At 35.7% G+C, this 14822-nt stretch overlaps 2 protein-coding genes across 3 annotated transcripts in view; one reads left to right on the plus strand and one right to left on the minus strand.

The window, feature by feature from the left end:
• Positions 1 to 14822, minus strand: part of GPR17 (G protein-coupled receptor 17) — a 397229-nt gene that overhangs the window by 310291 nt on the left and 72116 nt on the right. The window lies entirely within an intron of this gene.
• Positions 1 to 14822, plus strand: part of MAP3K2 (mitogen-activated protein kinase kinase kinase 2) — a 99223-nt gene that overhangs the window by 53586 nt on the left and 30815 nt on the right. For both annotated transcript variants that reach the window (XM_049712168.1, XM_004276860.3), the window contains exons 2-7: positions 2379 to 2447; positions 6661 to 6779; positions 7454 to 7494; positions 9010 to 9109; positions 14391 to 14504; positions 14677 to 14764. In XM_049712168.1, the coding sequence (XP_049568125.1) occupies positions 2441 to 2447; positions 6661 to 6779; positions 7454 to 7494; positions 9010 to 9109; positions 14391 to 14504; positions 14677 to 14764 (469 nt within the window). In that variant the 5' untranslated portion in view covers positions 2379 to 2440. The remainder of the gene's footprint in view (positions 1 to 2378; positions 2448 to 6660; positions 6780 to 7453; positions 7495 to 9009; positions 9110 to 14390; positions 14505 to 14676; positions 14765 to 14822) is intronic.

Genomic DNA, 14822 nt, shown 5'->3' on the forward strand with positions numbered 1-14822 from the left:
TGACCTGGGGATTAAAATTAACATCTCAACTTAAAACAATGTAGTTTGAGTTAATGCCACTTAATTTGAGTGGCATACAAAACTTCCCTTTTAACTCCATCCCTCCTCTTTCCTTTGTACTATACAAAGGGAAATTTGTGTATATTGTTGTACAAATTATATCTATATATTGTACACCCAACAACACGCTTATAATTATTGCTTTATGCAGTTTCTTTAAACTTGTCTATTAATTTCCTTCTGCTCTTTGTATAGAAAAGAGTTCACATAGCCTCACTGCTTATCTTTGGAATGAATTGCTTATCATTGGCTGGCATCTGAGAACTTGGATTTCAGGAGAGTTCCCAGCTGCCTAACTGATAAGAATGGCTTATTGTGCCTCAGCTGCTTATACAAACAATATAGTTTATGCTGAACACTGGCTTTTCATCTGGGAATCAGGAATTTTTGTATGTGTCTAGTTAGTCTGACATTTAGGCTTTCTCAGGGTCAGTTTCTGTTGATTGCTTTTTCTCTGTGTATGGACTATTATCTTTGTATGTCTCATTTTTTTCTTGAAAACTGGACATTTAAAATACCATAATGGGCCACCTCTGGAAATCAGATTCTTCTCCCTCCCCAGTGGTTTTTTGTTTGTTTGTTTTTTGGCTGTGCCACACAGCATGCCGGATCTTAGTTCCCTGACCAGGGATTAAACCTATGTCCCCTGCATTCGGAACATGGAGTCTTAACCGCTGGACCACCAGGGAAGTCCCCTCCCCAGTGTTTTTTGTTTATTCTTCTTATTTGTTTGTTTAGTGACATTTCAGAACTCACTTTTTAAAGTCTGTATTCTTTGTCATATATGGTCAGTGAAGACTGCTCTTAATTTAGCTGTCATCTAATGATTAGACAGAGATTTCCTTAGATACTTGGAACAGATAAGTCTCGAAGTCTTTTTTGAGTGGTTTTCTGTGTGTGTTGGGGCTGGCCTTTAACATTCTCCCAGGCATTTACAACTCCACCTTATCCTTTACTTACTGCTACACAGAGCCTCAGAGTTAGCCAGAGGTGAAAGCCGAGGGCCTTCTTAGGCCTTTCTTGAGTAAAGCAACAGCCTTGGGCATTTGTGTACCTTCTAGAGTCCCAGGAGTCTGTTCCCTGTTGACATCTCATTTCTCAGCTTTTCTAAGTTCCCTGTTGACATCTCATTTTTCAGAGTTCCCTGTTGACATCTCATTTCTCATTTCAGAGTTCCCTGTTGACATCTCATTTCTCAGCTTTTCTAAAAAATTTTTTTCTTAACCTATTGTTTGCCCAACTATTTTCCCCTTCCTCAGACAGTTGACATATGTTGTCCCTGATTGATTTCAGCAAACACTCTAAGTTCTTTGCAATGGAAAAGCTTTGAGTCAGGTTAAATAAAGGCAGCCTTTCAAATGGGGTCTATCAGCCAACCATTAGATAGGTCAAATAATGACAGTTTTTTTGGAATCAGACTTTGAAGGCATTCCAGTTCCATTCTGCCCTTTCCAGTTGCTGCCAGGCTGCTCATTTTCATGGTGACTGTGGGCTGTTGGTTTAGATTGCTACTTTGGAGCTGGGAATAAGGGGCAGGAAGATAGGAATAGGGAAGGTCAGAATGCCACAAGGTTCTCTCTTTTTACTGTGACTCCTAAATGCTGCCCAGATTGCTGCAAACTTTCGGTTAATTCCTTTTTGTTGATTGTGATAATATTTTCTTTTATGGAGATTTGTAGGCCTTTACTATTTTGTTGATGTCTCTAAATATGACATTTGCCACTCAATCTTTATATCTGCCATTGCCCTGTGGGAACTTCAGTTTTTGTTTTTTTTAATTTTTATTTATTTATTTATTTTTGGCTGCATTGGGTCTTAGTTGCGGTGCGCGAGCTTCTCTGTAGTTGTGATGCGTGGGCTCCAGAGCACGTGGGCTCAGTAGTTGTGGCATGGCAGCTTAGTTGCCCCGCTGCATGTGGCATCCTAGTTCCCCTACCAGGGATCAAACCCACGTCCCCTGCATTGGAAGGTGGATTCTTATCCACTGGATCAACAGGGAAGTCCCGGAACTTGAGTTTATTAGATTATCTCTTAAGTGTTTTGACTCTCAAAAATCGTTTTGTTTTGTTTTGCTTTAGCTTAGATAGATAGGAACGTGAAAAGTACTTAGGTAAATTTAATTTAAAATAATAATAATTTTCAGTTCCTTCTCAATAATTGAATATCTGGAAAAAAGAAGGCACTTCTCCCCAGCAAAATGTGTAAAGTATTAATATTGTACATTCACATTAGTGTTATTTATACTGACTTTTTTCTTTTTGTGGCTACCTCTTCTCTTTCTTCGTCTTATTAACGTGTTCATCTTTTTATGTTCTTAGGCAATAGAGAATGCTGATGAGAGAACCATTTCCCTAATTTTCAAATAGTCAAGCTGGTTGCCATGATGGGTGAGTTCCAACTAAAAGCATTTCTCATCTATAATTAAAGGATAAAATGGGAGGGACAACTTTTTCTCTGTGTGTATGATAAGCTTTTTATGAAGAAATTTTATGATTAAGTAGATTTATGTAATATTTTACATTTATTTACTTAATAGATTTTCAATTAAAGCACTTTTTGTGTTGACTTCTACAGTTTTGGGATAACCAGTTTATGCAGGACATAGTATGGACATTCAAAATAAACTGTTGAGATGGATTGTGATTTTCTTAGAACCTGATGGCCAGAGAGAATACTTGGTAAAGAAACCTGACTTTTAAAAATTGAATAAATGTTGAAGAATGAATTGTTATAATTACTCAACAGTGTAATAATATAGATAGGCTAAAGAAAATAGCTGCATAAAAATAATAAATCATGAAACTTTATAAAAGAATAGAGCAGTAAATCATTGGTGCTCGAAGAGGATATGTTTTACAACTCTTGTGAATTTCCTATGGTGTCATAATGTTAATGGAAAGAGAGGCTAAAGTATGGGAATGGATTGTGGGTGTTCAGTTTCTATATCATTTTGTTTTCTTCTTTACTCTCTTTTCTTTCTTTTCTTCTCTTTTCTCCTTGGGGTTGAGCATTCCAATGTGAGGCAGGGATTGGACAGTGAAACACTAGAAAGAAATGGAGCAACTGGCCTGTCCTATCTTAAATGGGGAAAAATGGACTGGGTAGTTGGAAGCTAAGGTTTTAAACTTAGACCAGTATCTTATAACGGTATCTTAGTGCTGACATGTATTTCCCAATGTTTGTCTTTGTCACACTTTTCCTACCACTTGCTTAACAAATGTATCAATATTGGTCACTCGGACTTCCCTGGTTGGTGCAGTGGTTAAGAATCTGTCTGCTGGGGCTTCCCTGGTGGCGCAGTGGTTAAGAATCCACCTGCCAATGCAGGGGACATGGGTTCAAGCCCTGGGCCGGGAAGATCCCACATGCTGCAAAGCAACTAAGCCGGTGCGCCACAACTACTGAGCCTGCGCTCTAGAGCCCACAGGCCACAACTACTGAGCCCGTGAGCCACAACTCCTGAAGACCATACGTTCTAGGCCCAGTGCTCTGCAACAAGAGAAGCCACTGCAATGAGAAGTCTGTGCACCACAACAAAGAGTAGCCCCCGCTCGCTGCAACTAGAGAAAGCCTGTGTGCAGTAACGAAGACGCAACTCAGCCAAAAATAAATTAATTAATTTAAAAAAATATTTTAGTCACTTGTATATGTATATACATGGCATTTAGGCCAAGGAACTTTAATTTGTCTGTGTTCTTTAGTGGGAGGGCTAGCACACTTTCAGTGTGTCTACTCGTGGTAAGTGTGTAAAATAAACCTCCACCTTCCTACTTTCTAAATTTCTCTTCTACAGTCTCTTTTATTTATTTATTTAAAATTTTTTATTTTTGGCTGCGTTGGGTCTTCATTGCTGCACGCAGACTTTCTCTAGTTGCGGCAAGTGGGGGCTACTCTTCGTTGTGGTGCGCTGGCTTCTCTTGTGGAGCATGGGCTCTAGGCTCGTGGGCTCAGTAGTTGTGACTCGCCGGCTCTAGAGCACAGGCTCAGTAGTTGTGGCACGTGGGCTTAGTTGCTCCGCAGCATGTGGGATCTTCCCAGACCAGGGCTCGAACCCATGTCCCCTGCATTGGCAGGCAGATTCTTAACCACTGTGCTACCAGGGAAGCCCTACTTTCTCCTTTTTTAACCATGAGTGCAGTGCCATCATGTGGTCCAAATTCTCCACTTTTGTCACCTTCGCCTCCAATTCCAAATTGGATATCCTTTTACTGAATTCATACCAACTTTTCATTTTTGTTGCTCTCACTTGCAGTCTGAACTTTATATTAAATTGAATTGCACCATACTTCTCAAATGATACTTATAGTATGCAAAGAACAGTCATTGCTTAAAAACATGTACAAAGCTAGTCACAAGAAACTGTGAATATTTAAAAGTGTGTCACAGATATTTGAATTTTTGATTGAAGATTTTCTCCTGTAGTTTTAAAGTAAAATAAGAATGTAAGATATCAAGTTAAACATTGCTGATAAATTTTTTATTTGAAATTATTTCCCAAGTATTTTCTGGTTTTCTGCTCAACTCACTGTCCTTTTAACGTTTGTCAGAAATACACTGCTTCTCCTGTGTGACTGTTGGTCAGGCTCTGGGATCCTTCAAGCATCCTCTCTGCCATTTGGATCAGCTCATGATCCTATGACGTTTATAACCTGTCTAATTTTCCTAGTACCTGTAACCACCATAGAGATTCTTAATAGAGTAAAACAGTCTAGGAATAGTTAGAACAGTGCTTGTAGTGTATGTTCACCACTTTGCTCGATCCTTTGGGGATTTGTTAGCTTACATCTTATCAAAAGTAAGTTACCTACTGGGTACTAATTTACCATCTGATTCTCCTTCATTCCAGAAAAAGAAGGAATTCAATTAAGTAACTCTTCAGTTGTATGTTATCTCCCTGAGAAGTTACTTTTATTCAAATGGCTCTTTACTTTTTTACATGTACTGTAGAAAACGGTATTCATTTTTTTAAACACGGAAGTTAGTATATGTAAATGTGATAAGAGATTTAAGCCAAAGCCTTCCCAGGCATTTATTTATTTTGGTGTTATAATATTAAACATGTAATGTTAAACATTAAATATTGTGAAAATGCCTAAATTCAAGTGTTTAATGAAGAAAATAAAACATAGATATGTTTAAGAGTTTTCCTTTCCCCAGTATAGAATTAAGGGTCTTACTTTTCTTAAGAAGGTTACATCAGATAATTTTATTCCAGTTCAGATCATTTTCAACTTATTCTTTTTCTAAGGGAGGATTTATTTTTATCAATAAATGACATAATCTGGCTTGGACCCATATACAATACACCTGTTGTTATTACATTATACCCATCTGGCTCAGTTACTGTTTGGCTAAGCTAATATTATGTAGAAATTTTATTTTACAAAGAATACTTTGTGAAGGATTAAAATTTTCTCCAGACCTGGAATTTATTAACAAAACCTTTGGAGCCATTATTTTAATTTTAATATGCAAGTTTTTTTTTTACTGTAGAACAGAATATATTGAGTGTTATAAAAAATTAACATGTTAGAGAAGTCAGCTATTTGTGTGTTTGAAAGACTGATGAAGCCATTGACTTGCCACATTCTTTTTAATGATCTCCCTTTACAGGATAAAGCATGTTTTAACTACTGCTCTGGAACATAAATTATTCTTCACCAAAATGGTTACATTTTAAAATGTAAGCTGTAAAGTCCCTCAGTTCCTTTATTTACCAATTGGTGATTATCATTAGTAGAGTTGATTTACTAGTGAAAATCAATTAAATTGTCTCTGAAGTTTTCCAGAGATCGTATAGTTGACATTACTAGGAGGCTCATGCTTATAGTCTTAGGAATCTTTGATGTGTTTGGAAGAGAGTAAAAGTTCATGGTTCATGATCCTTTCATTCAGTTTTATGGATTCATTACTTTTTTCTTGCATTGTTACCTTTTAAGTTGTTAGTGGCTGAGACCATTAAATAGTTTGTCTGTTAAATGTAGTCTTGTTGAACCTTATGGTGAAGAAGTTAAAAAAAAAAAACACTTCCAAGTATCAGTATGGGTCTTCATCCACTGATAAAGCGTTTCTTTGTTTCTGACTTGAAGTATTGATGAAAGAGAAAAACTCTAAAAGGCATTCCATACTTTGAACATAAATGTTAAATAATGATGGTATTTATAGAAAGTTGTTTATTTTTTCCCCACTTGTTTTAATTACGATTTTAGATGTCTTGTTGATGTTTTGTTTAGGTGTCGTAGAAAAGAATTTGTCATAACAGGGCTGTTTTGACTCATATGCTAGGATGTTACATCATTAGAAGCATCAGTATGACTTTACTTGCCTTATAAATGTCTCGTGTGAACACCTATGCGAGTAAGATGCAAGTGCTTGAGTCTAGTGCAGTTTTAATGTTACTTGTCTTCAGTTTTTAAATAACTAAATTTTTATTTCACCAAAATAGCAGGAGTGTAGGCATTGAAGATGTTCTAAGTGCATTTTTTGCATTAAATTAATGTATTTTTGCATTAAATTTTACTATAAATTTTTGTATTGGTGTCTATGATAAATACATATTGAAATTACAATTCTGTGTATATGTTATTTTAAAAATACCAGATGATCAGCAAGCTTTGAAGTCAATCATGCAAGATTTGGCTGTTCTTCATAAGGCCAGTCGACCAGCATTATCCTTACAGGAAACCAGAAAAGCAAAATCCTTATCACCAAAAAAGCAGGTATTTGTCTCAATAATATTTTAATAAATATATATTGTTATTCTATGAATTACTTTCTTTGAATATCCTAATTGTATAGAGGGTTTGTTTAAAGTGATTAGCTTTTACACTTTCTAATCAAGTATTTTGTTATTTGCATACATTTTTCCGTAGGGTGTCTGTTTTGTTTTGTTTTTTTAAATGGTAGTTTCATTTAATGTGGTAACTTCTCTCTAGAGTTGATATTTCATCCAATTCTTAAGGCATGTAACACGAGCAATGGTTTTTATTTAAAATAGTCTATTATTCTGTATATTTACAGATGAAGATCATTTTGATTCTTTTTAAATTAATTTTTATTGGAGTATCATATTAAATTTGTTTGGGATGTCTAACATAAAAAAGTGGAAATATAGTATTCTATATTGCCCTCTAACAGAATTAACAAATGTCGCAGACCCATGATGCCATCACTAATAGATCTTGGTGCTCCTTCCTGTTGAGCCCAGATTCAGCAGCCTAATTCTCAGCTCAGCTCTTTGGTAGACACTATCAATTGATTGGAGTTGACACTGAAAATGAAACCTCCTTCCCCCTCTGCTCTATTTTAAATGAGTGACTAAGAAAAAAAAAAGTGATTTAGAAATTCTGGAAATTTTATCTGATCTCTGAAGTGATTTATTATTTCATTACAGAATGATGTCCGAGTCAAATTTGAACACAGAGGAGAAAAAAGGTAAGGAAGGAAACATTATATGTCGGTTTATTGATATAATCAAATGCATGTCCTAGTTAAGACCATTAGAGGTTGTTTTTAGATTTTAATGAAGGTTCATGGCTTACAAATTGAGAATGGAATAGTCCTTGGTAACTGTAATGTGTACTTGGACTTAAGATAGAACCTGTCAAAATTCAGGCTAAACATCAGAAATGATTAATGTTTTTACTTTGCAGTACTAGGAAATAAATAAGGTCATTGCATAATGCAGTTTTAAATATTACTATTTTTTAAAATTTTTACTCAGTGGAAATTAAATGTATTTCTCCTTATTATAATTGCATCGTCCCTTCAGATACTATATAGAATTTAGATGCGTGGACTTAAATTCACAATTTTGATTATTCTCAAGAGACTTTAATCATATGACCTGTATTTAATTAATAACATTGAGGAAAGTGAGTTGGAATGGTGACTACAAATTACTTAGCGGAGGTGGAAGCCTAGCCTTCAACTGGGTATCTGTATCTCAGTGGAATGGTGGAAGTCATAGTGGTGGTGGTTGACAACAGAATTGCTAAACAAGACCTAATAGGAGTTAGAGAAGATGGGATTTTATTTCTATTATTAGTGTCTCATTAAATTAATTTAATGAAAGATCTATCCATTTTAAGAAATTTTAAAAGGCTCATAAATCATACAACCTGAAGATGTAAAAATGATTTACACGGAGGTGTTTAAAAAAAAGAGGGGGGGGACATACCAGATATACCATACATGTATTGTCCAATCTACTTTTTTCCTATTTACAATTCTTTATGGATATTTTCTCAGTTTTTTTTTATTCATTGAGCACTGTTTATTGAGTACTTACTATATGCTAGGCTATGAAGGGAATAAAGTAAGTGAAATAGACATGATCCCTCCTGTTACAAAACCTACGGTCTAGTAGAGTAGTCTCCAAGCTTAGGTGCATGGTCCCCAGGGGCAACACAAGTCAATCCTTTGTGAAATACGAAAAGAATTCTAGAATTAAAAAATTTTAACTCTTTAAAGATATTTATCTGGGGGAGATGTGCTTACACGATATATATTATGTGCTCAGAAATGTTGAGTTGATAAGGGTATAGGAATCAAAATTTGGATCCCTGGAGAACAGCTTTATTCTTTTTAACAGTTATGATGCATTTCATCGTATGGATGTCACATAATTAAGTTTAATCACTTTCCTCAATGAACATTTTACATTGCTCTTTTATGTTCATATAACACTTGCAGCACAAATTATAAAGTACAGAACATTTAGAGAATTTCCTTTTTATAATTTTTATTAAGATAGAACAAACTTAAGAGTTCTTGAACTTTGTGTTGAAATATTGGTGCACTTGATCAAAAATGCGCCATTGTAGTGTTTAAGTGAATGTTTACATTTTAACTTAATTTTATATTTCTCTATCCAAGCGATAACTGTTGCAAGTAAGTTATTTAACTATGCCTAAGAAAATAAAATATATAAAAATTCTGTCTATATAGAATCCTTCAGTTTCCCAGACCAGTTAAACTGGAAGATCTGAGGTCTAAAGCTAAAATTGCCTTTGGACAGTCTATGGACCTACATTATACCAATAATGAGGTAAACATGTACAGTTTAACTTTCAATAGTTCTTATTTTGGAAAACAGTGTGTTTATTTAAGAGATTGTTTTAGGATGGTTGTACTTTTATTTGGGGCTTGATTAAGGATATGGTATTTTAGAGAGGAATAAGATAACAGAAGTAAATTTTAACTTATTAAAATGAGTTTTTTCATTGTGGAGGATATTGAAAGGTGCTACTGTGCAAATAATTGAGAATCTATTAAAGGAGGAAATATATGTATTACTTAGAGGTTTGCTGCTTATTTGTGTTTTATTTTTACTCTTTGTTCTTTATTGATGAACTCTTTTCTTTTCATACTGTATACTTGTCTACAGAGTCAACAGAGCTTTGGTAGTTGGACAGTTTAGTTAAAGCTTAAAGGATTACTTTCATGTTTTTAAGGACGTGATTAGATCATCATGTTTATGTTGGGGGTCAGTACGTGTAATCTTAAGGGCTCACTGTGGCATTCAGGAGCTCTGTGTTCTGGGGAATCCCTTTTGAACCTTCTGTAAAATGTGGATTGCAAATCTCTGAGATTTCTTTCAAGTCCTGTGATCTCAGATCAAGATCTTGAGACTTAAAAAATTTTAGGGACAGTTTAGTTAATTGGTTAATTTGTTATTGTTCCCTGTCGAAAAATAGTGTTGAATTTGCCAGGCATGATGGCTATGATTTATGAATTACAGCCCCTCATGGAGTTTATAGACTTGTGGTAGAAGCAGACAGTTAATAATTGATTTGTTTAAATATGTGAAATTCTTTGAAGGAAATGCATAAAGTGTTATGATAAAGGATAAAGGCAAGGGCAGTAGGTGTCCTATTTAGGTAGTACTAAGGAAGAGCTGAATGAGGTGGTAATATTTAATTGTTGAGATTTGAAGTATGAAAAGCCAACCCTGCAAAGAGTTTGAGGGGAACAACATTCCTGACAGAGAGAGCAGCTTGAGAGCAGAGCACACAGAGATCCTAAGATGGAAAAGACTTGTGTGTCAGGAGTAGAAAAAGTGTCAGTGGGAATGGAGTGACAGTGGAAAGTTCAGTAAAAATTAATTTGAGAAAATGTGAAAGTACTTTGCAAATGTTAAAGCATTGTGCTAATAAAAATATTTGAAATATTAGATTTTCAAATGAATTATTGTTATTTTAAAGCAAAAGAACATGCTAATGTAGCTTGTCTAAAGAAACCACTTATAGCTGAAAGTGGAAAATATTTTGATAAAGTAAAAATCCATATCCAAATAATATTTCTGAACAAAGTGATGAGTATTATACTGTGGTAATACCTTAAAATGTTATTTTTCAAATACTTTTTTGGGTTTTCAGTTAGCCATGAACACCTCTTGTTGCCTGGCCCTATCATGATACTTGTTTCTGTTTGTGCTGGCCTGATTTCCATCTGCCAGCCCCTGAGATGCTGAGGGCTTTTCAGAGGTATGGCTGAAGGGTGTAAGCTGAAGTACATATGGCGGTGGGGAATTGGGATTGGCGATATGAGGCTCAAGGATGTGGTGGGAGGTGGGGATGGATGGGCCCCACTTACCCACGGTGGTAACTAGCTGGATAGGATACCCTTTATGGGGCTCCTTCTCTCCCCTGTCTTCCCCGTTCCCCGATCAGTGTTTCCTAGTATCTTTTATAAACATACTTGAATCTTTATCTCATGTTATGATTCTGAGGAACCCAGTTATATCTTTGTTTTGGTTTTGTTTGGTCTAAAATTGTATCATGGAAAACTTTCAAATGCCAAGATACATTGACTACAATATTGTCTTGATCTGTGAGCTTAGTAGTTCTGTCAAGAAAAATGAAGTTAGTTTGACATGATTTGTTCATATTGTACCTGTCTGAGCTCCTAAAATTGCTGTTTCCTTTCTGAGTTCTCCCAATTTGTTTATAGGCATTCCTTGGAGATACTGCAGGTTCAGTTCCAGACCACTACAATAAAGTGACTATTGCAATGCAACTAGTCACATGAATTGTTTGGTTTCCCAGTGCATATAAAAGTTATGCTTACATTATAATATAGTCTCTTAAATGTGCAATAGCATTATGTCTAAAAGAAAATCTTAATGATACTTTTATTGCTAAAAAATTCTAACCATCATCTTAGCCTTCAGCAAACTGTAATCTTTTTGTAATAGTAACATCAAAGATCACTGATCATAGATCACCATAACAATTATAATAATAATGAAAAAGTTTGAAATATTTGGAAGAATTACCAAAATGTGACACAGAGACATAAGGGGAGTAAATGCTGTTGGAGAAATGGTGCCAGTAGACTTGCGGCAGGGGTGCCACAGACCTTCAATTTGTAAAAAACACGGTATCTGAAGTGCAGTAAAGTGAAGCACACTAAAACAAGGGGTGCCTGCGTATAATTTTTTCAACGGCTTTCTTGAGGATTGACATCAAGCTAATTGATCTGTAGTTTTAGGAACCCTCTCCCATTGTCTAAAAATTGGAAAATTTTCTTTTTCTCATGCTTTCTAAAGGATTTCTGAGAGTGGTTTTGCCATTATGCTGGGTGGCCTCTTGGCAGAAATGTGGTGGAGGAGGCATTGGGGTAACATTACATTGTTTAAAATTGTCTTGCAACTCTGAGTTTCTGTGAGAATCTGTGATTCTGTAAGTTAACCATGTCCTGATTCACGTCATGACAAGCCCAGGGCATGTCCTTGGACATTGGGGGCACTAGGGAAAGACTTAACAAGGGGTATTAGTTTCGTGGACTTGTAGACAAGCTAAAAACTCATTTAGACTGCTTGTTTTTCCAGTTCTATATTTTTTTGTCGTGTGATATAAAATCCTCTGTTCTAAAAGACTATAAACTTCTGGTTTGCCAGAATTGAAACAAGCAAATTTAAGCTGGGATTGGTTGGATCTGTGAGTTAGGCTACTCTTTATCTAATAAAGTGTCGGGTTTGTGTGTATTGTCAGAGGAGATAAATGCAGGCAAAAGTAAGTGGGTTTTCTAAGACCTTTTCCATTTTAGATAGGTAGAGGAGGACAAGCCTTTTTATGGGCAGTTTTCATGTTTCACTATGTAAAGTTAGGAAGATAATTAACTTATTTCAAACTTAGGTTCTATTTAACGGGGTTTTGGACTTAATTTTTAGTTTCCTTTCCAGAAATGATTTTTATTAACATACAACTGGATTTATCAGTAATAAGCCAGAGGCAAATAGATTTTATGAATGAGGCCAAAATGAATTTACCAAGCAGGGAAATATTGGGTGACTTATTTAGTATAATTTAGGTAGGGTGGGACTTGTTCGTGACTTTTAGTCCTTGTTTTAAAATTTGTAATAAGTGATCTCAGCACATATGAGGGATTACATCAGCGATATAGACAGTAGTCCAGGCTGCCACTCCAGGTACTCCAGAATGTCCAGATTTCACTTTCGTAAGCTAAAGAAGAGCGGAATCATTTATGTTCATACTTTGTTACTGTGATTTAAATTAGTGTCTTTTCCTTCCAAAGCAGCAGTATCTTGGAGAAGTAAACAATCCAATTATAAATAATGTGTAGCTAAAGTAAACATTCAGGTTTCCCCCTAAATGAAAAGTTGGCAGAACAATCCTCTTCATTGCTTTAAAATGTTCTCTAGTGCTTAAAATATAATTTACAAACTATTAAAGATGGGAACAAGGTGTACCAATATGGCTCATGATTGATAGGAAAATGAAAGGAATTTAATTAAGTAGATCAGACTTGTTCTATGATACCAAACAGTTAATATTATTTTTTTTATTAGAAAAAAATTCTCACAGAGAAAAAAAGGCCTGATAGTAGCTAAATTGTGACAGTATAAAACTAGCTATATGAACAGAAATTGGGAATATAATTTCAAGTACAGAGTAAGTAAATGTAAGCAGATTGTATGATGTAATTCACATTAGTTCTGCTTTGTATTTGTGTCTGGCAGCCTTTCTTAAAACAAGGAATAGTTTTCATAAAGAAATCTATGGAGAATGAATGCACACCATGTCAGCTAGTGGGTTTGGGTGCAGATGAAGCTTTTACCCTATGATATTTATTAAACAATATTTACCAAGTATTTGGTTTTTGATGTGCTCTGTGTTCATTGCTGGCTTAGGGGGGGAGTCCTTACCCGCAAGGTATTTGTACTGTAGAGGACCCTTAACTAACTATGCCTTTACGTTTGATTGGCTTATATACTGTGTTAGTTAGTGCCGGCTCACAAGTATGGAATATGTTCACTTGTCTTTTATTCTGTCCTTTCCATGAAACGGAATGTACTTTGAAGATTATTGACAAAGTCATCTTAAGCTACTAAGTTTACTTTTTTTTTTTTTTTTTTTGTGGTACGCGGGCCTCTCACCGCTGCGGCCTCTCCTGTTGCGGGGCAGAGGCTCCGGACGCGCAGGCCCAGCGACTATGGCTCACGGGCCCAGCCGCTCCGCGGCACGTGGGATCCTCCCGCACCGGGGCACGAACCCACGTCCCCCGCATCAGCAGGCGGACGCTCAACCACTATGCCACCAGGGAAGCCCCTAAGTTTACATTTTTAAAAAAAGAAGTATTTTGTTTAGTAGTATGAATCATGCTTTTTCCTCACAGGCTGTTCAGGTGCTTTTGTCCCTTATAACATCTGATCCATGAGAGGACTAATGAAAGCAAATTTCAGCATTCAGGGGTTACTGTAGGATGGCTCACCCATTTAGCTTACTTGTTTTAGACTGTAGTGGTCAAGTCAGAGATAAGAGTGCCAGGTAGGCTGTAGATTGCAGGTACATTACTGGTGGCACCCCTCCACGGCATCCGTCACTGATGCTCATTGTATTTTGTATGTTGGTAAGCATACCGGGTGAGGACGAGAATCTGTGGTTGCTATAAAAAAAGTAAAACTTTCATCAATGCAGATAAAAGAGAGTACTTTTATTTTACATAGTTTTTGTGTATGTTCCTTAATGCTGTTTTGAGGTGAAGATATTATAACTTAAGTTTAATAATATTATGGAAATATCCTAGAAAACTGATCTTTAATCTTTAAATGTGTTTTCTAGAAGAATTTAATGTTCAGTAAAGAAAAAAAATTATTAATCCATATTCATTTTATGATTTTAGTGATAGTAGGATGGGAAGAGCAAAACAATCTAGATAACATGTATTCATTCAGAATTTCATTATACTGACAAATCAAAGAGCAAGGTATTTTGAGATTTATAATTCCATAGTAATGGAGATGCTCCTGGGAGGACTTGACCTGGTGAGATGGCTGCACAATTCCTATGTTCCCTTTTGTTTAGTTGGTGATTCCATTAACCACCCAAGATGACTTGGACAAAGCTGTGGAACTGCTGGATCGTAGTATTCATATGAAGAGCCTCAAAATATTACTTGTAATAAATGGAAGTACACAGGTATGAATTGGGATTTTGTTTTTTCAGTGAGGATTATAGGATTTATGCTTGTAAAAGTCAATATATGAAACATAGTTACCTAGAATGCCTGGGTTATATTTGGTAGGGGAAAGGATTCTGATTAAAGCCCTAAAGGGGAAGAATAGCATGAATCTTCTTTTTTTCTTCGTAGGCTACTAATTTAGAGCCATTGCCATCACTAGAAGATTTGGATAACACAGTATTTGGAGCAGAGAGGAAAAAAAGACTTTCTATAGTAGGTAAGAAAGCTAGCGTCGAAATCATGAAATGGGTGATTTCTTGGTTTCATCTCCATCC

This window comes from Orcinus orca, chromosome 7 (genome assembly GCF_937001465.1).
Source record: "Orcinus orca chromosome 7, mOrcOrc1.1, whole genome shotgun sequence".
Classification (NCBI taxonomy): domain Eukaryota; kingdom Metazoa; phylum Chordata; class Mammalia; order Artiodactyla; family Delphinidae; genus Orcinus; species Orcinus orca.